This window comes from Microchirus variegatus (assembly GCF_963457635.1).
Source record: "Microchirus variegatus genome assembly, chromosome: 1".
NCBI classification, from domain to species: Eukaryota; Metazoa; Chordata; class Actinopteri; order Pleuronectiformes; family Soleidae; genus Microchirus; species Microchirus variegatus.
Window position 1 is genome coordinate 21,751,724 of NC_139802.1, and position 24,301 is coordinate 21,776,024.

General features: G+C 40.7%; 1 protein-coding gene across 4 annotated transcripts in view; it reads left to right on the forward strand.

The window, feature by feature from the left end:
• Window positions 1–464: 464 nt before the first annotated feature.
• Window positions 465–24,301, forward strand: part of rgl2 (ral guanine nucleotide dissociation stimulator-like 2) — a 40,439-nt gene continuing 16,602 nt past the window's right edge. For 2 of the 4 annotated variants that reach the window (XR_014592817.1, XM_083889115.1), the window contains exons 1-9: window positions 465–677; window positions 5,212–5,378; window positions 17,958–18,005; window positions 19,390–19,473; window positions 19,570–19,736; window positions 20,899–20,955; window positions 21,862–22,058; window positions 22,927–23,042; window positions 23,720–23,935. Coding sequence is in view for 3 of the 4 variants with exons in the window: in XM_083889115.1 (XP_083745241.1) it covers window positions 5,220–5,378; window positions 17,958–18,005; window positions 19,390–19,473; window positions 19,570–19,736; window positions 20,899–20,955; window positions 21,862–22,058; window positions 22,927–23,042; window positions 23,720–23,935 (1,044 nt within the window). In the remaining variant the exon portion in view is untranslated. Of the gene's footprint in view, window positions 678–4,801; window positions 5,379–13,652; window positions 13,787–17,957; window positions 18,006–19,389; window positions 19,474–19,569; window positions 19,737–20,898; window positions 20,956–21,861; window positions 22,059–22,926; window positions 23,043–23,719; window positions 23,936–24,301 lie in introns of those variants that run through there. The other 2 variants (XM_083889116.1, XM_083889117.1) reach the window with 2 other exon arrangements.

Below are 24,301 nucleotides of genomic sequence, written 5' to 3' on the forward strand. Positions count from 1 at the left end.
AGCCCTAGAATGAAACAAACTAGGGAGAAAAGCGGCCTATAATATATGGTAGAATATGACCACACCAAAGGTGGTGGTGGGGGGCAAATTCTGCCGAGGGCCCCATGAATGCTTGGGCCGGCCCTGTTCTCTGCGTTGGTCCCTGCTGGAGCTGGAGCTGAAGAGAGAGACTCGTTTCCCTGGAGGAGCGGTGCGTTTAAAGCCGGCTCTGGTGTTTGTTTTCCCCGCATTGACAGTGTGTGTCTGTGAGTGTGTGTGTGCGCGCGCGCGCCACCCAGAGAGACAGAGATCTGCTGTTACCACAGTACAATATACAGGAACTGTGACGTCACAGAGAGAGAGAGAGAGAGAGAGAGAGAGAGAGAGAGAGAGAGAGAGAGAGAGGGAAGCAGTGAGGGAGTTCACAGCCAGACTAAAGTGCGCTATCAGCTGCTGAAGTCTGCGCACGGGAGAGGGGTGGACGCACTGATAAGAGAGGGGAGAGAGAGTGGGTGAGTGAGTGAGTGTGGGTGGGTTTGCGTGTGGTGGAGGACGGTTACTCCCACACACCCCCGCCGTTGTCGTCGTCTGTGCGTCCGTGACCGTGGCGGCACAGATGGGTGCGACTCTCCACAGCTGATCCGCCGGTGCCGCATGAATCCAGCCGAGCACGCGCTGATCCTGCGACTTCACGCACAGTAAGTGGAATCACAAACTCCACGCAGCGGCGGCTTCCGTCTTTATTTATCTTCCTCTGTGTGTGTGTGTGTGTGTGTGTGTGTGTGTGTGTGTGTGTGTGTGTGTGTGTGTGTGTGTGTGTGTGTGTGCACTTTCATTCTGTGATGATGATAGTTTACCTTAAAAAAAAAAAAAAAAGCCTTTTGTGCCACACAGTAAAGGAAGCAGAACAATCATGTGTGTGTGTGTTTAATTTTGGGTTTGTTTTTTTGTAAAGTGTCAGTGAGCACAAACAAACTTTTACAGCTCTGTGACAGCGCTTTTTTTTCTTTCTTTCTTTTTTTTTTATTCTCATCTAGTGTTCTGTTATCATGAGGACTGATCACAGCTGAGAGTAGCACCACCCACTGGCTGAATATTGAGCTGAAAAAGGGAGCATAATGGGGTGTGACTTACTGTAGCCTAGTTACAGCTCTGTGTATGTGTGTGTGTGTGTACACCTCAGTCAAATGTGGGCTGTTTGCTTTGGTCAGAGTCAGTGAATAGAAGGCTTTCACAGTCCTCAGTGTAGCCGTTGGTCCTGGGAATAAACGGCACGGTTGTTGTTGGCCTGTATGTTCTCCATCCTCTAGTTATTAAGTAATAAATGCATTTAGATATAAAATAGTATTCCAAGCTAAGGCAGACCTCATGGATTAATTTTCACTGCTGTTGGAGCGAGACATTCTTTTATTTTGAAATTCCGTCATATTATCTATCATTGCCATATTGGTTCGGTAAGGTGCATATTTTGGTTTGGTTGGTGCATATTTTTTTGGAACAGTACCAAAACAACACAACTTCACCCCAGTCATGCAACAAGCCTCTGGCGGCCTCTCTTGGTCATATTGGCAAGTGCAAGTGTGGTTCACAAACAAACAGACTACCACTAAAAACAATACTTCGGATGAATGGAACACTCCCACTCCCACAGCAGCTCTTTTTTTTTTGTTACTGTGTTGAAGAAACCACCTGTAGGATACGTGATGCGACACAATGCGTGGTCCACGATGACAGTAATGGCAGCACTATAGCGCCATCTGTACAATACAATACGTGATGCGATGCGATACAAGATACAATAGGATACGTGATACGATACGACATGCGGCACGACACGCAATATGATACGATGCAATAGGATATGCGATACGATGCAATACGATACACGTAGCAATACATCACGATATCTGTCCAACTGAAGAAAACAAAACGTTAACGTGAAAAGTAACCCGGTAACTTCCGCCCGAGTTTACCCAAGGGAGTTACGTTTTTTGGCCACCCAATCAGCTCACTCGTGGGTGGAGCTAGAACACTGTACCATTCGATATTAGGAAGGGTGTGGAAGAATGGAACACTCCCACTCAGTGGGGGTGAGTGGGAGTGCTGCCATTACTGTCATCGTGGACCACGCATTGTATCGCAACGCGTATCCTACAGGTGGTTTCTTCAACACAGTAACAAAAAAAAAGAGCTGCTGGGCGGCCTCCTTTGTTGTCTCATTGTTGTGACGTGTTCAATGTCGTTGTCTGTTGTTGTCAGACTGGTACGACGTCACGCTACGAATCTCGCTAACACAGACAACACTCACCGCCCCAACAAAATAGTATTTAGATTATTTCAGATGCTACGTTTTAGCCTTTTGCCGATATCCGATCCTGTGACCAATATACCGGCTGATAGTGGATATCTTATGGGCTCATCCCTTCAGGGAATGCTGTATACCACTCGCGTTTCAAATTTGAAATTAAGGTAGAGGCTGCTTTCAGTAGCATATAAACAGAGTAGAACAGTAAATACTGTTTGTTGTTTGCTGGGTTAGTTTTCTGTAGCTACAAAAAGCTTAAAAAGGCCTCTTGCAGCAGCAGGTTGAGCCAAAGTACAGCCCTGTTGTGCTCGGTGATTACGTAAGAGAATGCTGTAGTCTAAGCTTCGGGAGTTGAAAAACAAAAGCAGAAAGGGAAACTTGGGAGTGCCGTCACAGTTTTAATATCACGCCTGAGGCTTTGGGCAGAGGTCCAGTGTCTTTTCCCCCCTCTGAGGTCACTATTGCTTGGATTGACAGATCAGCAGCAGACTGTTTGATTAAGTCTGCGGGAGTTTGACTCGGAGCGGCGACCGCTCACTCGTGAGAGTCAAACCGGTTTTCCGCTGTTGTGCTTTAGGGTAGCATCGCCTTGTGAGCGTTAGCGCTCTGTGTATCAACCTCTCCATCACTCTCCCTCCTGCTCGGCTCTTCCTGAAACACTGTTTACCAGATGTCTATCTTCATGGTAAGCGCAAATGCCAAAGGAGGGAAGGGGAAATGGAAGGAGGCGGCGGTGGAGGTGGAGGTGGAGGAGGAGGAGGAGATGGTGCTGCAGTATGCAGAGTGTAATGCAAATCCTGACCTGCACAATAAACATGTTAAACAAATCAAGTGTAAAATGATCTCCATGCTGCCATCAAATATCCTCTAACAGATACTTTTTCTTGGCTTCATGCTTAAATACATGGAAGCAGAAGTTTCCTGGTGTTATATTTGTCTTTTTTTGGACTTGGCACATATGGCGAATATTGATATTTTAATTAACAAATTAAGGCTCTCTAAAGTAAACAGTCTCTGCCAGTTTCACTCGCAGTAATATACTTCTACTAATGTCTCCTCATGGTGGCGCTGCTCAAATGAATGAGGGGAAACTTGGGCGGAAGTTACCGGGTTACTTTTCACGTTAACGTTTTGTTTTCTTCAATTGGACAGATATCGTGATGTATCGCTACGTGTATCGTATCCCATCTTATCGCATATCCTATCGCATCATATCGTATTGCGTGTCGTGTCGTGTCGCGCATCGTATTGTGTATCGTATCACGTATCCTATCGTATCTCGTATCGTATCGCATCACGTATCCTATCGTATCATGTCGTACAGATGACGCTATAGCGCTGCCATTACTGTCATCGTGGATCACGCATTGTATCGCATCACGTATCCTACAGGTGGCGCTATAACGCTGCCACATAAATACACCAAAAAACGGTGACAAAGACATGGAGTGCTACCTACAGGATTTGTACGGTCATGAAAAACCTGGAAAAGTTTTGGAAATTGAAAATGCATTTTCTAGGTCCTTGAAAAGTTAATGAAAAACTAAATTTCCTGTAAAGTTTTATGAAAAGTCATGGAAATATTGCATGAATAATATTTTGGATGCGTAAAACATAAATAAAATTATGTAATGTGGGATTAAAATTTAAATTGACACGCAAGTGTCAAGCGGAAACAAGCAGATCACTGGTGCCGTGCTTAGAGACCCTCCAGTCCTCACATGGATGTTGAGATGCTCTATTCAACAAAAAATGGCAGAAGGTGTAGTTTCAACGAGTGTGATATGATTTAACTGCATCTATGCAAATAAGGCGTACGGAGACGATCATTCAGTCCTGGCGTGTGGGTTTCGCCGGCTAACACACAAAAGCTAACGGAGAAGCTGAAAACACAAGGGAAAGTCAATGAAAGGTTATGGAAAACTATTGCTAAAAAAGTGTACGAACCCTGTACCTAAACCTTGACATGCTTTTCACAAACCTTCCTTTTACGAAGTTGTGAATACAATAATTTCATGGAATGGAACTGGGCCTTTTAACCGCCGGTTCACATCCTGGGACGTGTCGGGTTAGGGTTGGCCCCCAATTACAGTAACAGAGAGAAAATAAATTGGCATCTGATTTATTGTCATTTTGAGCAATGGTATATGTTTGTAGGTCAGGTGAGACAGTTTTAATGAAACTTAGCTCCTGAATAGTATGTTTTTATTGTTCTTTTTTCACTTTTCTCTGATGTTATAAAGGTCAAAAGGTCAATTGAGATGATAACAAATCAACAGATCCTAACATGCCTCGTGTTCTTTGTAGTGTTTGCTCCAATCTGAGTTGGTTATTCAGAGGTAAAAATGTTTTTATCCCCCCTGTGTGTACGTTAACAAGGCAAATCAAAAAACGGCTATTTATATACAAAGCATGAAGTGAAATGGCCTATATGACAAAACTGCAGTATACTGATTCCCTTTGATGTCACAATTTTTGTTTTGATGTGCAAAACAACGGCGCTCAATCTCAGACAGCACTCGCCTGAATCTCCCGCAGTAAAGGTAAAGAGCATTAGTGCTGCTGCTGCTGCTGCTGCATGATGGACTAAAACTCGTGTTTCTCTTTGTTTTTCTGAAAGAATACTCTGGACTGTACTTGTCATTGTTTCAAAATGTAGCCATAATAGTCAACATATTTACATAAACCAAGCATTTTTGTCCATTAATCGCTTAATGGAATAGATAAAAATGTATTATTCATTAATTCCTTGCACGTTATCCCTGGACAATCAATTACATTTAAATAATTTAATGAAATGACAGCCCTAAAAACTGCATTATAAATCTCCTTGTTATGCTTCTCTGTGGCCGTTTAAGGTGGACGGCAGCAGCTGTGTTGAAGAGACACTCACCATCTCCTCTGCTCTCTCCTTCTGTCCGTGGCAGCTGGCATCATGCTCCCGCGGAACATGCGAACAGGTGGCTATGACCTGCCGGGGGTGGAGTCGAGCGACGTGCCTCTCATTGGCTACAGGCCCTTAACGCCTGACAGCAGCACACTGAGCCACCAATCGCGGAGAGGAAGCTGCAGCGATGAAGTGGAGACTCCACAGGTGAGTGTTCGGCGAAACACGTCCATCAGGGGTTTGTTTTGTGTTGATCGAGGTCAATCATGTCGTTTGAGAGCCGACAGTGACTCCAGTCACTCACCCACAGTGTGTGTGTGTTTTTAAGGCTCCTGTGGTCGTCGGTGCTAACCGCTAGCTGCCAGTTTGTTTAATAAACAGCAGATGTGGTCGGCTGCTTTTCACAAAACCCCCGAGGGAACAAAGGCATTCTGCCTCAGACATAAAGAGAGATTAAACTATATTGTATTTTTTTTGTCTGCTTTAGGAACACTGACCTTGTCAGGACCACCAGGAGTCCTCATGTAGCCCAAAAACCTGGTCCATTCATTACTGAGGAACTGGTTGAAATTTAGGGCTAAGATCTGATGTTAGGGTTAGACATTAACTGGTTAGGGTTAGGTGTGTGTGTGTTCTTTTATGTGTATCTTTGTGAGGACCAAGAAAACATATAAACTCTATGGAGTGAGAACATTTTGGCTGGTCCTTGCAGTCCGTTATTATCCTTCAAAAGATACCCTTTTAAAGACTTTAAGGGTTAGGCATCAACAGAAAATCTGTTGGCGCTGTGCTGTGTTGGAAATAGCTCATTTAGCCATCTACCTGTTGTATTCTGACCGATATCTCTTGCATGTCTTATCTAAACAATGTAAAATGTGGTGCCTTTAGTCAGTCACACACACAGACAAACAGACAGACGTCTCTTAAGCCAAAAACTATAAGAATCGAGGACGTTGTGGGAAAGTTAGCCGTCATTTTGGCCGCTCCTCACAACGTTAAAGAGCTCTTTCAGGGTTAAGACTCGGTTGTAGGGTTAATGTTAGGGTGGGGTTATAGGTTGGATGATGTCAGCTACATTAATTGCGGTATGGAATGTCGATGAGGCTGCATCATTACCGTGACCATGTCTTTCCTTCAGTGTTTGGCTCGAGCCTAGCAAGGATTCCAGTTTTTCTTGACTTGAAGTGGTCATGTGACGCATTCACATCTCTCATCATGAATTTGCTATATGAAAAAAAGTCCATAGTGGCACATTTATTTATTTATATAACAAACCGACGTCACAAGATAACACTTTATGCTGATGATGGGCTACTTTTCCTCCAAAACTTGTAAACTATTACTCTACAAAATCAATGATATTACCCATCACTTCTGCTTTAAAACCATCATCATCCACTCCTCTCAAGTCGTAAAGTAACATTGGAAGTATGACCTCAAAGAGTTGCCATGATAAAATGACAATATGAAATGGAAAAATGAAATGAAAAAATCAATAACCCCGTTTCAAGGATCCCCTCCAATCTGGTTTGTCTTTAGACTATGGCATCCTCAAAATACCGTTAATAAATGCTTACAAAAAGCAAAGCACCTTTTATATTTTCCTCCTCCGTCTTCCCCTCTCCTGGTCCGTTGACTCCACTCCCCAACAAAGAAAGGAATAAAGAAAGAAATGTATGTAAACATGTAAGAGGGAATTGGTTTGACTCTAACAGAAACAGAGGAAGTTCCACAGTTCAGCAAAGGTGCAGGTGAATTTCCCACGACCTTTCACCTCTGTTAATGTTCACCGACTTGATCGTGAACTTCGTCGAGTCTTATCAGATTGTTGAGTTGTGTTTGTTTTGTTAACTTGACAACAGCTCTGGAGTGTGTCAAAGGCTCTCTGCAGGAAGCGTTTTAACCGCAGCTTTCTTGACCGTGATGAGAATGTTAAGGTTCCCTAATAGCCACATTAGCAGCAGCAGAGGCAGCGGCACAGACCAACCCTCTTCACCCACGCTCTGTTTTTAAACTTCACACTGTGCCTCAAGGAACTCCTCAGGGCTAAATAAAGACATTGGGCTGACGCTCTTAGAATGAGCTTCCTCTGCGGTCGTGGCACATGACAGCAGCTGGACCTGGCAGTAAATAATCCATGTGGTGGTTTCGACCGGTCGATGTGGCATACACCTGCTCTCCCTTTAAACGGTATCCAGTATCACAGGCCTGTCTCCAAGGACTGTCTGTCAATTAAGCTCAATCCAATATGGACATTCGCTCATTCTTGAATGAGGTTATGTTGCATGTGAGAGCTCGGTCCCTTCTCACTCTTTGCCCTTTTCCTCTTGGTCCTTCCTGTTCATTTGGAAACACTTTTGAGATCATGGAATAATCATCTTGTTTATCACGGGATAGTCGTCTGTTCTCTGTTTGTTATGAAGACATCAGTTATTGCGTTATCACAAGATATCATGGCTCATTTTCTTGTTATAATGAGATAAATTAATGAAGTCAATAGCATTAAAAAATAAAGGGGACAGAAAATTCCTGGTAAATTTCCAGAACATTTCAATGAGCACTTTACACTACCGGTCAAACGTTTAGGCTCACTTAGAAATGTCCTTATTTTTGAAGCAAATCACTTTTTTTTTTCAATAAATATAACATTAAATGAATCATAAATACACTCTATACATTGTTAATGTGGTAAACGACTATTCTAGCTGCAAACGTCTGGTTTTTAATAGAATATGTACATAGGTGTAAAGAGGCCCATTTCCAGTGTTCTAATGGTACATTGTGTTTGTTAATGGTGTTAGAAGACTATTGGATGATTAGAAAACCCTTGAAAACCCTTGTGCAATGATGTTAGCACAGCTGAAAACAGTTTTGCTGCTTCTTTGACGAAAGGGCAAAATTATTATTTGGAATAAAAATCATTATTTCTAATCTTGTCAATGTCTTGACTATATTTTCTATTCATTTTGCAACTCTTTTGATGAATAAAAGTGTGACTTTTAATGGAAAACACAACAAAAATTGTATAGGTGACCCCAAACTTTTGATCAGTCCTGTGGTTTGGGAATTTTGTAAATATTCCAACTTTAACCTTATGTTTTTGTTGATAAGATTCCCTAATGGCCCGCTCATGACTGTGTTTTTAAATTGGTTTAAATTTGGTCCAAATTGGAAACCCATTCATAGGAATTATGGGCAGAAAAGAGGGAATCAATGAGAATTAACTGGAAATGGATGATTTAAACTGTGTCATATCCAGGATTATGCAACAATATATTATTTACCAATGACATTTAAGTTCCCAACCTTCTTTAATTCCCATATATTCCCATTAAGGGCCATGGTAAGTTTAACATTTTTAAAAATGTATGGACATTTGCAACCAAATTTCAGTGCAGGATAGGTGAAGTGCAATCATTCTTCTTCTTCTATCTTCTTTACCGGCATCTTTCCGTCCATGATGTTGCAATACTGCCATCTTCTGGAATTAGAAACATCCTACACTACCTTGTCCGTCAGATTCTTACTTGTGTCTCCTCCGAAATAAATCTTTCTTCTTCTTCTTCCCCTTTTCTTCTTCTATGGAGTTTTAATGGCAGCTTGCATCCGTGACATTGCATCACTGCCACATTCCCTCCACCGCCCACTCCCCTCCGTGAAGAGGAGCTTCAGCCGAGATAATGTTCTCTGATAATGAGGCCTGATTAGTACATTTTCTGTTTTTTTAGATGTTCAGCTACTGACAGGTGTCAGAGCTTATGTGCTGCTGCTGCTGCTGGTAAAAAAAAAAAAAAATTATAGGAGGGAACAACCTTTTATTTTTGTTATCCTGTTACCATGAGAAAATGAGCCTTGTTATCCTGGGATAACTAGATGATTATGTCGTGATCTTGAGATAACAGACAAATCTAGTAATTACCATGGCCCAGAAAAGGCGCCGAGTTGAGAGACCATGAGCTCAGTGAAAACATGAGCAGCGACTGGGAATAACAACAACAACAACACAACCAAACAGTGGTGAGGAAGGAAACTGACTTTTAAGCAACTTACTCACTGTAAGTCCATTGATTAAAAAAAACAAACAGCGATTTTAGTCTTGCAGAACACCAGAGTTGTTGATCCACTGCTGCCTCCATCGCAAATTCAGCCGAGTTATTTTGTAGCTTTGGTGTATGAAGAACTTTGTTAAGAGTTCTCCTTTCTAATTCTAATCGACTGATCAAAGCAAAAGAGCAACAACTCCGATGGTCACCAAGCTGAAATTGCTGTTTTTGTCAACGGACTCTGATGCAGTGTGCACTCTGCATATGTTCAACCTTTAAAAGGTTAAAAGGTCAATTTTTCAGCCAAATCCTCATCAGTCTAAACGTTTAGGAGTCAGATATTATACATATATTGCTAAAGGCCTGGTTTTCCTTCTCCTAATATCCCCTGATCGCTGCAGTGCCCTGAGCAGAGACAATTTAAGTCAGTTTGCACATCATTAAGTCAATTATGCCTTATAATATAACTTGCAGAGAACATCAGAGGCTAACGATATCTAACAAAGTAAACATGACCATGGGAGGATTCTCCTCCTGTAAGGGGAATAGAACAGCTTTGACCTGAATGCCACAGAGTTTTACTTGTAAGAGTGTTGATAATGGGTACCCAGGGATGAATAGATGAAAGCGTGAGGAGAGGAGCTGAGAGAAAGATGGGAAGGAAGGGGTCTGGGTTAAGAAGTACTTGAAAAAAAAACAATGGTTGTCTTTAAATAAAACTGGGAAATATGTATTTATGGCTCCCTGTTTGGTGCAAAGACAGCAGCTGTAAATACGGGCGTCTCTGGTGTGTATTTGTTCAAAAGCAAAGCTTTTTTGGCACAAACGGACACATGATTACATGGATTTATTTCAGGGAATAAAGTAGGAACAGGTTGTTTTTTTGAGACTCCGAGGGGTTGAAGTGGAGACTTTAGCTTCCTGCCTCCTTTTCTGGTACCCTCCAATAGCCGATGTGGTTGACTTGGGTGGAGAGTTTGACTCAGCCTCAACTTGTGATGGAAGGAGAAGGGAAGAAAAATAGCTTCGCAACACGACTGCATGTCCTGCTTCCTGTGTTTGTTTCCACTTATTATGTACTTCCTGTATGCAGGCGGGGGTGGGGGAACTTGCAGAAAAAACGAAAAAAAAAGATCTTAGGCCCTGAAGTGTAGACCTGGCAAAGGAATTAATCAAAATCAACAGTGGTTTATATAAGAACCAAGTCACTTGAGCTCCACAAACAACAGCTGCAGAGCCCTTTTTTATTAATAATAATAATAACTGATGCAACCACTGCTGCCGCCTATAATCATGATCTCTATCCTCCAGCCTCTGAAGCAGCTGGAATCCAAATGACATATGCTTTGAAAACTCTCTCCACAGAAAAGGCTGGTTTCTCTGACCCAGATTCAGCCTGGTTTCAGAAGGGAAACTCAGTTAAAACTCATCATATCTCATGTTTCCCCGATACACCAGCTGGAAATAGGAAACACAGCAAAGGGTAATGTCCTTTGTGTCTGTGACAGGCGTACAGGATCAGCGTGCTATCATACCAAAGTCAGACAAGTGATTAACGAGAGATTAAAATAAATTTCACTCTTGTATGCAGCGAGTCAGCAGATGATGCCCCAGGGGTCGGGGTAGAGGAACTGATTATCCGACTGTGCATGGTTTGATATTTCTTCAAAAAATTATTAGGAATATTTTGTCAATCATCACTTTATTTTTTTGCAAGACATACTCATATAACTATCTTTCAGTTTTTTGGGGGGCAGTTGGTATTCTTCTGTTTAAAGTGCAGGATTTTGGAGTCCACAATAATCACCAATTCTCAATTCAAAAATGGGGATATTTGGTGCCAATCTCTACCCTCCCATCAGATGGGTAATGTTAGCAACTAGCTATAGCAACTGGCAGTTAAACATGCTAAATTAATCTCTATAGCCTTTTCTGGTACAGCATTTTTTGTTGTTGCTTTCTGGCAAGTTCAACATTAAACATGACCGACCAGAAGAAAAAACACAGTCAAACTCATATGCTAACCATCAATGTGTTTAGGAGCTAATTAGCCACATTTTTTCAAGTTTCAAGTTGAAAATGGGGACACAAACAAGACTCAAGTGGAATGCTAATGCTAAACCTAGAGCTAATGTTGCTCTTTGTGTGCTGATTATACAAATATAATAAAGTTAGCTATTAGCTAGCAAATGGCGGGACCGTATCTATGTTCCCTGTGTCCTATGTTCCCCGGGTCCTATGTTCCCCGGGTCCTATGTTCCCCGTTTTGTATGTGCCTAGGGGAACATAGGACCCTTTCTCTAAAAAAGGGTCCTATGTTCCCCGCTGTTCACCCAAAGGGTCCTATGTTCCCCGCTTTGTATGAGACCGGGGAACATATAGGACCCTTTTTCTAAAAAAGGGTTCTATGTTCCCCGCTGTTCACCCAAAAGGACCCGGGGAACATAGGACCCTACCCCTTACCCTAACCCTAACCCTAACCCTAACCCTTACCCTTACCCTAAACCTCAACCTTACCCTTACCCTTACCCTTACCCTTACCCTAACCCTAACCCTACCCTACCCTACCCTAACCCTTTACCCTGGAGCTCCACACCCAGGCTTCCACAAAGTGTGGAACATAGGACCCTTTTTTTAAAAAAAGGTCCGATGCTCCCCGATCAGGGAACATAGGACCCGGGGAACATATGTACGACCCCCAAATGGCAGTGTTAGAAACATGAAACATATAGTTAAATGTGCTTAATTCTTGTTTTTGACAGTCTAAACTGACTGGTGAAGGCTTTACCTTTGTTTTAATTGAGTATCTTTGAGCTAATTAGCCACTTTTCTCAAGTTGCATTTGCGAATGGTGACGAAAACATGACTCAAGCTGAATGCTAATGCTAAACCTCAAGCTTATGTTGTTCTTTGTGTGCTTATTATATCATAGGATTATACTTATACTTATTATAGGACATATGCACATTGATCAAACTTAGCATAAGGTTATGAGGATAATACAATGTTTACAGTCTGCTCATATCTGTCCACAAGTGGCCTAGGAAGTCAATGAATATGGGTTGAAACGTTGTGTTTTCAGTTTGGGGTGTGTTAGCTGACTTAGCTAACTGCACCTACACACACACACACACACACACACACACACACACACACACACACCTGTGAAAGTCTCCACCTAGCTAACATGGCTGTGATGTCATTAGCCCCTTAAATAAACACAGCTTAGTTCCTGGTTCAGTGGTTGTCTGAACATTTATTACCTCTTGTTTCTAAACTACAGCAATCTTTAATGTCCTTGTCCTACAGTTGGACGTTTGTCAGCTAACAGTTTGGTTGGATTAAACAGGATACTCAGCCAAACTGGTTTATCTGCATGAGGAGGTCAGTGACAAAGCAAAGCAAAGACGAGAGATTGAGAGAAGGGGTATTGTTCTGGAAATAGCTTCAGGCCTTTGTCTTTCTGTGTGGCTGTGTGTTTAAAGGACAAATTCTGGCTCAAAATAATGTTTACAATTTCCAAGGTTTGGTTTAAGGTTGAGGTCAACCCATGTGGGTTAGGGTTAGAAATTAGGGCAGACGATGGCTGATATAGATAAAAAACTTAATTCATAAATAAACATTTATTAAGCAGCGCTTTAGGTCTCTGTAATCTGCATTTGCAGTGCAATTATATATTTTAAATAAATACATGAGCACAACTAAATACAGGAAACGGGTCACCGAAAAAATACATCATTAAAACTAAATAATTTTGGTTTGTGGACAAAACAAGACATCATCATTTCCAGGTTCAACATTCTTCAACATTTTGTGACATTTTATGGACCAAAGTACTTGGTTAACTGAGAAAATAATCAACAGATTAATCGATTATGAAAATTGCCCTAAATACCCATTATTCTTTTGTAAAATTGGCAAAAACTTGTGTGAATATTTTATTAAAAATGTTGTGTCTGCATCTATTTTTAATACGTGACGTGACGTTAAAGAGCAGAAAATTACCTTCGGCATAACGCATATTTGAAATTAAAATAACACTTCAAAATCATTTTCTGAAAAATAACCATTCAATTAAGGTTTTTTTTTTTTTTTTTTTTTTAATATAAAGTAAGGTTAGGGGTTGGGTTTAGTGAATTGTCTGTCTGTGTGTGTGGGTGTCCTCACAACTGTAGAAAGACAATGACTGTATAAAGAGCCTCAGTCAAAAACAGTGTTGTTCTCTAACGACAACGTAAACATATCCCTATGGCTCTGTGTGTGTGTGTCTGTGTGTGTTTGTGTGTGTGTAAAATGGGTGTGCCAAGATGATGCAGCCTTGCGGGGGCCGGACTTAGCTCCTGCTCGAGGTGTGTCTTTGTGAGACGGAGACACAGAGCGTTCAGGGGCAGGCAGTAAAGACATATACATCACAGATCTGGGACAATCGATAGAGGAGGAAGAGGCCGAGGAAGGAGGGCACGACAAATGAGAGAAAATGGGGAAAAGGAAATTTCTATTTCTGCCTTCATCCTGAGAGTTTCCAGGAAGCTCAGGGACTTCTTCTACCTGTCTGGACTTGCAGAGGGAAAGGTAACCTGTGTGACCATTGTTGTCGTGCACCACTCTGTGCTGAGTATGTGAGCTAATTCTGTGTGGAAACGTCAAAAACTCTTGTGCAGAAAGAGGATATTCTGCACAGGTGGAGGCAGAATAACAGACTGGGTTGTGTTCAGAGTCTTTGTGAATGCTATATGAGCGCCTTTGCTTGGCGTTGACCTTTGATCCAGGCAAGTCAAGGTAATTTGAAAGAGGCTAATAGAGGCTAACACATGTATGTTTGTTACTTATTACAGAACAGGTTGATACAGGGAGAGGAGCAGACCACAGGCTGCACAGGTTATTAACTCCACTTAAATCAACCTGTTATTTGTTCCTTAAAGAATTGTCTGATCATCTTTTCCGAAAACTGTTCGTTTCTTTTGCCTGTTTGTGAAGCTCATTAATAATCTAAAAGGGCTGAGAACGATGATGTTCTGTTTGTTTTTCGCAGCGTTCCCAAGGTGTTGCTTTTTACATAAAAAGAAAAAAGACGTTGACTCACAAGTGTGAACCATCAGAGTTAGTCTGTCGTTTTAGTGTTTGTTTTACCAGACACTGGGGAGTGTGTGTGTGTGTGTGTGTGTGTGTGTGTGTGTGTGTGTGTGTGTGTGTGTGTGTGTGTGTGTGTGTGTGTGTGTGTGTGTGTGTGTGTGTGTGTGTGTGTGTGTGTGTGTGTTGACTCATGCATTTTTAATCGTAGGAAAAAGTCACGGCTGCAGCGGCGTCGAGCAGCGCGTAAGGTGATATCGATCTGTGTCGTGTAGCGAGCGATCTGCACGATCTAGGTGTAAACAAGCAAAAGGGCGGGGGACGGCTCCGCCTGCAGGTATTCACGAGCGTGACGACAGTTAGTGCAATTTTCCTCCATTTTTTTTGCAAACTGGAAACTTGTGTATCAAGGGATGGATCAAAAATATAGATTTGGTGCTATATCGGCTGCCTTCCTTGTCCAATGCGATAATCGAAAACGCCAGGGCAAATATCGATGTTTGAACTAGGACTGCTCGCAGTTATGATAGGGCCCTCGCCTCCAGATGCAAGCGTCCCCACACAGTAGTTCCCTGACCAGACTTGTGAATCCGCAAAACCTTTCAACAACTTTTCGCCTGTGATGTGCAACTCATTTAGGTAGGGTTTTGTGGCGCCAAAACGGCGAGGTTGCCATAACCACAATGTTTTGAGTCCGCCAAACAAAATTTCAACAACGTTTCATATTTGGTGTTTCTAGTAAAACTGTGCCCAGACAAGTTCGCTCATTTACGTAGGGTGCAAATCGCCAAAGTGGACACCAAAATTCAAAATGGCTGACTTCCTGTTGAGTTGAGGCAATGGCTTTGTTCATCTTGCTCTATAACATCTTCGCACCAAGTTTCGGGAACTTCGGTGAAAAAATGTTTAGCCTATGTTTTCACCTTAGAGTTTGCTATAGAGCCCTTGAGTAACGCACGGGTTTGGGATCTACGGCAATGTCGCATTTTCAAGTTTCAGGAGTTTTTATGCACGTTAACCGCCTCAAAAATGACCGGAAAGCCAGGGATAATAATAACAATCTGAAGGATTAACAAAAGGTTCCTCGCACAAATTCGTGCCATGATCCGTTCCCGCCCCTGCCATTCGTGGCTCGTGCCCTAATTGGCAAATTAAGGCACTCTGAAATAAACAGTTCCTGCCAGTTTCACTCACCGGGCTGAATTACTTCATGTCTCTACACGATGGTGCTGTGAGGCGAAACTTTGGTGGACGTTACGTGGCAGAAGAAGAAGAGTTTACTGTTTAAGTTTACAGCAGGATAACGGTGAAGAAAGCTACATTAAGAGATGCTCCGTCCATGCTCAATACATAGACTTCAGTACATATTGATTATCGCAGAATCGTTGCGTCGCAAACTTACTGCCGTCATCTTGTTTCCTTTTATTTATTTTTTTCCCCACTTTCCTTGCACAAAACCAACCAAACTTTTAGTTCTTGGTGAGTTTGAAGGCAATTTGTTGAATTTTGCAGCAATTCTAGTTAAAAAAAACAAAAACATTTACACATTTTGTGTTTCCACTAGCCACACTGCGTGGCAGACTTCCTTCTGCTCAGACAGATGCCGCTTTCATCTTCCTTTGATCTGTATGTGGGTTACTATGGCAACCATGGTAGGAAACAAAAAAGAATGAAAGATTCTTTAACATTAAAGGCAGAACTCTGACATGAAAGTCTGACTTTAGTGTCTTTGATTCTGACTTTAATCCTGAGAAATGTTCTATCTATATATGAAAAAATTTTTTGGGGGAAAAACCACAAATTTTATCATCCGCCCCCAATCGCTCCACGATGACAACGTGCAGAGTTGCTCGTCGCGCCACCTTCTGGCAAAAGGTAGTACACCTTCAGTAACATATATATTTACATTTTCCATATTTTTTTACACATACTGTGTCTCTCTGTTGTTTTCGTTCGATTTCCCTCAGGGAAAAACATTCAGGAATGAGCCGCTTCCCCCTTTAGTGAGTCAGTGTCACAGCGTTTGTGTGTTTTAAAACACAGCACAAGTTTTTAACTGCATAAAAAAAAAAAAAAATACAGGACTAAATAAATAAATGCTTTACATTTATTTTCTACATTTCTGTACACCTACATTTATTTATTCCTGTGGTTATTTATTTATTATTACGTCCATAGATAACAACGGACTGTGTGACGACTGTGAAAGAATTAAAGAATGAATGAATTCTGGATGGAAGCCTCTCTGAGACGCTGAGGGTGTTTTTGTCATGTCACCATATTCTTCTGCTCTTATTCTCTGCCAAAGCTGCTGTGAGTCATGTTCTCGTTGTGTGTGTGTGTGCGCGTGTGTGTACTGTAACATGACTTGGGCTGTGGCAGAAATAATGTGTGTGTGTGGTTGTGTCAATACGAAGAAAAGTGTTTGTGCAGTGAGTTTCTTTTAACCGTAGCTCTTAGCCTTGTGAGACAGTTTTATCATCATGTGTGCACAAAATATTGTCCACACAGTTTGAATCTCTGGCTATACCAATATGACCTATTTATCTCAGTGCTTCTGTGTCAAATTAAGGCCTAAAAGTATTATTTTAGGTCATGTTTCTGTCAGCTTAGTTGGATGATTAAATCATCCAACGGCAATTTTGTAAAGAACGAGTTACAAAATCGCCGGATTGTGCAGTAGCGAGAGCAAGGATATACTAAATTGGTTTTGAATGGGTTAAATTCCTCATAATTTCACATAATTGAGTTTTAATCGACCGTGTCCTGGTTGTCAAAGCTCAAACTGGACTTTTTCCGGTCTCTACGTCTTCATTGTGACGTTAAAAGTGAGCGCACAATGTCACTTTCATAGAAAAACAACAGCGTCAGCCTTGTTTTCACCATGTTTACGCTCTGCGACATTGAAATGGAGTTTTGTCTGAAAAATAACAACAGATTCTTTTCTCCTCTGTGATGAAATGTCCTCGTCTGTTGCCTCTTTAAAGCTGTAATGGACCACGTTTGGGGGTTAAACTTGTCAATTTTACCTTAAAGTATATTGCATGGTGTAAAAATTACAATTTTTTTTACGACCTGCGTTCATCTACACTGCAAAAAAATGAAAAATAAATCTAGGAAATTAGCTTTTAAAGTTTGTGCCATGATGACATCACAAATCCGACTGCTCCTGTTTGTGTGTTCATGACTGATGTGAATCAAATGTTGTGTTAAATACAGAGGGGTTTCTGATGTGTGCAAATATGAGACATTCTATGGTATAAATCCTTACATTCAGCTTAATTGAGTCAAGGAAGACTCATTTTAAATAATATGACAGGAGTTCTTATCCTTTTCTTAAAGATTGTTAGTTTTTCCCTTGTTTTAAGGCACTTCACTTAAGTCTAAAGTGTTTTATCTCAGGGGAATTTTGCCAATTATTTTTCTCAATATAAGAAAATTGCAGTTAATTTTGGTGATTTGGCCGATTTCTTGAAGGTTTTTTAGTTAATATTATATAATATAATATATTATATTTGAGGAAGATTTCTTGAGGGGTCGTTTTTGCAATGCAGAGAGTTGTGTACACAAGTGTCGTCTGTTGTTGTTGTTGTTGTTTAATTATACATGTGTGTATTACTGCTCATTTAAGACCAGTGTGTTTCATGTGTCTCCTCCTCCTCTTCCTCCTCAGGCGGAGCCCTCACCGATGAAGACCACCTGGTACTGTCCTCTCGATCTGGTGAGACTCGCACTGTTTGTGTGTGTGTGTGTGTGTGTGTGTGTGTGTGTGTGTGTGTGTGTGTGTGTGTGTGTGAACCACTGACAGTAGGAAACAGTGTTACTGTGTCAGGGTTTTTCCCTTCAGGCTAAAACTAGAACCAATGTGAGAAATGAGTTCACCAGCACTTTTTTAAAGACTTGATGTATTTTTAATAGCCGTCGACTGATCGACACCGTGTTACAAATAAGGGCAGCTGATTATTATTGGATTATTGACGCCAATTTGATGAAATATTACAGTCAAATGTTTACAATTAACACAAATAAAATCTGAATTTAACTGTAACGATTATTCGAGTATTAACTGAAAACTGAATTAACCGTCAACTATTTTGATATCGGAATATTCCTTGTTAGAGATAATTTAATCATTAACATGTGAATATTGTCTGGTTTCTTTGCGCCATTTTGAAAAAGAAATCATTAAAAGTGAAAAATGTTGCTTTGTTGCTATATTATTATTGAACATAAAATAAATGTAATATTAAACACATAAAAAAAGTCAATAGAGAAGTAACTTAGCAATGTTTAAAAAGTTTCCTAGAACAAAAACTTGTTATTTCATGATCACAATTGCCCAAATTTGATTATTGAAAAATTTCAAATATTTGACCTGTCAATCATTATTTTGATAGAACTGTGTGATCATGTGAGTCATGTGTTTGGCTCCGTAAATGAATTTAGGGAATTAAATTAGTGTCAGCTGATCAGCCAGCACAATTTTGGACACATAAATATATATATAGATAAAGATAGATATATATGTATCTATATATATAGATATTTATATATGTGTGTGTGTGTGTATATATATGTATATATGTGTGTATATATATATATATATACACATACATATACACATACATTATATACACATATATACATCTTCACATATATACACACACACACATATATATATATATATGCGTCTGTACATATATATATATATATATATTCAAAGGGGAAGACAGATTGTTCACAGGTTTGATTGTGATTATAAAATGTTATGCAATTGTGTCACTAATACAGTTTACATTTTTTTGGAGTCCCCGCTTAAGAGCTGAAATAGAACTTTAATTTTCTGGATCGTCATTGTGACGTTTTATATAACTTTGATAGGAGAAACAACAGCGTCTGTGTTTACATTTAATCTTTAATAATTGAGCCCACTGAGTCAGTCTCTGCCTTTTAAACTCGTACGTGGACTCAGTCTCAGTCCTTATTTTTGATCAAAAACTGTGTGTTGTGTTTAGCTCTTTAAATGTATTTCATTTTACATTGATGATGTTAAATCAGTGTCAGCTGAGTTGTGACTAAACTGTGGTTTCCCCCCTGCTCTGCAGTCCACTGTCGTAGAGGAAGAGGAGGACGGAGTGATCTACACCGTGGTGGTCAAACAGCAGCATGGAGGAACCACCGCTCCATCGGTAACACACACACACACACACACACAAATCCACATTTATATAATAACACAAACATGAACTTCCTGTCGTTCCTCTTCCTTCCTGCTTCCCCTTCAGTCGGCGGCGACTCGCTCGCAGTGCGTCAAAGCAGGAACAGAGGAGAAGCTCGTGCTCCACCTCCTTCACTCCTTCTCCATGGGAGACTCCTCCTTCATCACCATCTTCCTCTCCACCTATCGTTCGTTCACGTCCACCGAGAGAGTGCTGGACATCCTCACTGACAGGTGACAGAGGCTTTTCTCTCACCACAACAACAATAATAATAATAATAATAACTACGGCAGTGACAGTATGCCAAGAGATGTCCTAAAGTTATTCTGTCAGTGTATGACTGCAGCATTAAACGATCTTTTTCCTCTGATGATTTACGGGAAACTTTATATCTTTCTTATCATTGTACAAGAAGGAAAAGAAATACTGTACAAGATAGAAACAAATAAGAACAATAAGAATAAGAGCATGGAGGAGATACTTGCATGGAAACTCTGGATTTCCTAGGTTGTGCTCCCTGAACCTGGAGTATGGAGATCCATCTAAGTCAAAATTAAATAAATACATAAAAACAGAAATAAATGAATAAATAACTAAACTTTTCTTTTTATTTCCAAAAGCCACATTTATTTATTTCCAGTTTTATTTATTTATTTCTGGTTTTATTTATTTATTTCTGGTTTTATTTATTTATTTATTTCTGGTTTTATTAATGTATGTATTTTTGTTTTTATTTATGTATTTCTATTTTTATTTATTTATTTCCTTTATCATTTATTTATTTCTGGTTTTATTTGTTTTTATTTTTTTATTTCCGTTTTTATTTGTTTATTTCTGTTTTTATTTATTTGTTTTTAGTTTTTATTTCTTATTTATTTCTGTTTTTTATTTATTTAATTATTTCTGTGTTTTTGTTTGTTTTTGACTGCGATGGCTCTCCATACTGGAGTTCCCCCATACAAACACCGCACTAAATCAGTCGTAAGTGTTGTAACTATGTTGTTTGAGTTTGCCAAATAACCTGTGACTTTTGACGACTAGCTTCGCTGGTTAGCTGCTTGAATCAAACCACAGTCGTCTTACAGTCACTCTTTAGGTTGCTACTTGGTCGTTTTCTGGACTATTGACTCCATACTGCCCCCCCACGATTTCTGGTGGTATTGCTTAATGAGGGTTTGTGAGGCTGCTACAACTTTCTGACGCTGACTTGAGGAGGTTTTTCCAGTTGAAAACATCCGACTAGGAACTTTGCTTAAAACGTATCTTGAGACCAGGAAGCCTATTAACACACATTTTATGACGTGACGCAGCAGAGCCACGTCACATTTTAATGACGTTATTCCTCGTTTTCTCCTCCGCTAAGTGTTTTCTGGTCGATGTTGTTGTTGTTGACAGGTTGGAGAAACCGCCTGGAGACAGCGACAGGAGCCATAGGCGACAATCGTTCAACAAGTGAGTCTCACATCTGTGTGGAGCGTTTGACTTTTCTGTGTTTATGTTCTGTCAGCTAACAATATATATATATTTTAAGGTGATATTTGTATCTCTCTCGTCTCGTTGACTTCCTGTTTTACTGAGTAGTGTTTGTGGTCTGTCTTGGTTTTTTTTGTTCCTTCCTTCCCTTGTGTTTTCCCCTGATTCTCCGCTTCCTAATACTGTGGTCCTCACCTGTTTCATGACCTCATCTTTCCCTCAGTAAACAGTAGTAAGTCTGTCATGTTACCTGTCATTAGTCTAGTCTCGGTATTCCATGATATTTATGTCAAATTCAGGCATTTTTCTGCTGCCAAATGTCAAAGTGGGTCAGTATTTAAGGGTTTAATTCTTATTTATGTCAGTCTCTTTTTATTAGAAGATGTGATTTCATTAGAATCATCTCACATTTGAGCGCTACCCTTCATTTTGTGGCTTGTTTCTTGTACTTTTAAAAAGAAAGAATCTTTTAAATCTTGATTGCTTTGTTTCCTCTCTAAATAACGGACACACACACACACACCTCTCTAAGCTGCTTTTCTCATCTAAGCTCCTCCACAAGTGTAATTTCTTGCCAACTTTGGCGTCGCCTTGGAAAAAAAAAAATCAATATGTTGAATCAATTTCTGTCTGCAACATCTTGTTTATGGGCTTCAACCAGGATTAGATGTAGACACAGATGCAGGCCCTCTATATATTTATATAACATATCTCTTCATTCTCTTGTTTGCTGAACAGTTTAACCCCTGCAGAAGCGATAAAAAACTTTTGTTTGTTTGATTTTTTTTGTGGATGTCAAGGCTACAAACGAGAGATCCTATCACTTACTGAGCTTGCAATCCATAACATTTAATGAAAACGCTGAATCAAAATCATTCCCTGCAGAGCGGTGTGCACTGTGTTCAGAACGTGGCTCACGGAGTACCCTGAAGATTTCCGGAGTTTGAAGGAGCCCGCTCGTCTGCTGCGTCTGGCTCCTCTGCTCCCGCAGGACTCGTCGTCTGCGGCCGACCTCCGCGCTCGCCTCCTCAGGATCGCAGAGGAGCTCAGCGAGAAAGCTCTGCTCCCCGATGCCCACAGAGGTCTGTAATGTTTGAACAGGGGTTTCACTGTCGAAGCCTGAATGTGTGAGGTGTTTGTGGAGGAGTGTGCCTCAATTTTGATCACTTTAAATCATGAGTAGATGCTTTTTAAAGGTGGTTTTACATCATTAAACTGCGCTGCTGTTTGCTAATGGCCCTTTTCCATCATACAGTTCTTACACAGGTCAACTTGACTTGTTTTTTTTGCTTTTCTATGAGTGAGACACAGGAAAAAAATATTTGAGTTCTGACTTTAAACTCAGAATTTGCAATTATTTTCAATGGATCCTTGTTCAGGGTGATGCGGGTGATTATTATAGAAAATGGTAAGTCATTTCAAGATACTATTTGTTTTCGCGAATAAAGTCAGCTCACTGTCAAAGTGCATCAGGGCAAATGGATAATTTCCTGAATTTCAAAAAATCATTAAAATTATTCCTTAAGAGGTTTGCAAATATTTCCGACGGATACTTGTTCAGGGTGATGCTGACCCTAATTACAGAAAATGTCAAGTCATTTAAAGATACTTTTTTGGTTTTGTCAGCTCTACAATAGAAATGTATTTATGATGCAAAACGTATTTATCGTTCATTAATAACTCCTTATAACTAGATTATTTATTATATATTATTATTTATTTAATGGTGGGTTAGTACTGAGCATGGTAATAAAGAGTGTTTTTCTTAGAGCAACAAATGGTGGGCACATATTTTGGTACTCGGTCATTAAGTCAATACTGCCCAGCACCCACATGTGTATTGAAACAGTATGTGCTATATGTCTGTGAGAGAAACTGGAAGTGGATTTTTGTAATAATACGGCGTTTGTTTGAAGAGCGGTTTCACTGATCACTTTCCTCCCGTTTCAGATCGGAGCGGCTTCACCAGTGCTCCTCCTCCTCCTGACGCCTCCACGTTTGAACCCACCAGCGTCCTGGGATTTCCTGCGCCGCTCATCGCTGAGCAGCTCACCAGGATCGAGACGGTGGGTTTATTTACAGCCACAGCATTTTTGTTGTTAGACGTCAATGATCATACAAGTTAGAACAAGTTTTGTGAAATTCAGTGCAACTTTGGCTAATCTCCATCCACGTTTCAACTCGGGGGGGGGGGGGGTGCCATAGAGCACTGGTGCAACGCACGCGTCTGAGCATTATGTCAATATCACATTTCTTCCACACCTGACCTTCATGCTAAGTTTTTATGCATGTTAACCCGGCTCAGAAATATGCCTGCAGTCGCTAGCAAAAAGAACAGTACTACAAATAACCAGCGTACCTGTGTACTGCGTCTGTGTGCCTCTGTTTTTAAAGTTTAGAATTACTTTAGAGACTTACTTTAATCGGGAGTCACATAAACACGACGTCACACGCATCTTTTTCCGCTCAGTTGCCATGGAAACATGCCATGCAATAACGCCAATGCGGTTAACGCTGTTAACGTGCCCACCACTCATTTATTTGTTTCATTTTCTACACACTCCTGTAAAAATCCCTCAGCTCCACTCTGATCAACATACCCTGGTACCACCAGAGGGAGCTTGCGTACCACTGGTGTTACACGTGCCACAGTTTGAGAACCATGCCGTTAGACAATGTTCAGGATTTTCTTCTTGTTAATAGGAAATAACCACTGATTTAATTATTCTCGTCACTTCATCAGGAGCTGTTTGTCCGTCTGGTCCCGTACCACTGCCTCGGCTCTCTGTGGTCGCAGAGGGACAAGAAGGGGAGGGAAGGCGTCTGTTGGTCTGTGCGGGCCACCGTACGTCAGTTCAACAAGTTGGCTAAAGCGGTTTTAGCGTCCTGCCTCTGTCCCACGAAGCTGCGCAGCCAGCAGAGAGCTCGTCTCCTGGAGAAATGGATCAGCGTGGCAGAGGTTGGTGCAGCAATAAAAACCAAAAATCAACAAAAGTAAAAAAACACTCCACTGTGCATTTTTCCTACAATAAACCCACATAATCCTCTCATCGTAATCCTATTCTCCACTCAGACTCTGCACGTAACATCTCAGAGTCTGTTTTTGCTTCTGTTGATAATTTCACTTTAAAGAGTGGCTGCGAGCAAATATTATAACATATTATTGAAGTTTTGATGGTTTTTGTCTTTATGCTGCAGCAGCAGGAAACACTGTGCTCTTCTTGTTTTTTGACAGTTTTACAGTTTGTCACATGATTGAAGAGGAGATTGTTACGAATCAGCATTTTTTTGTACATAATGTTCCAGTACATGAAGAAAAGCATGT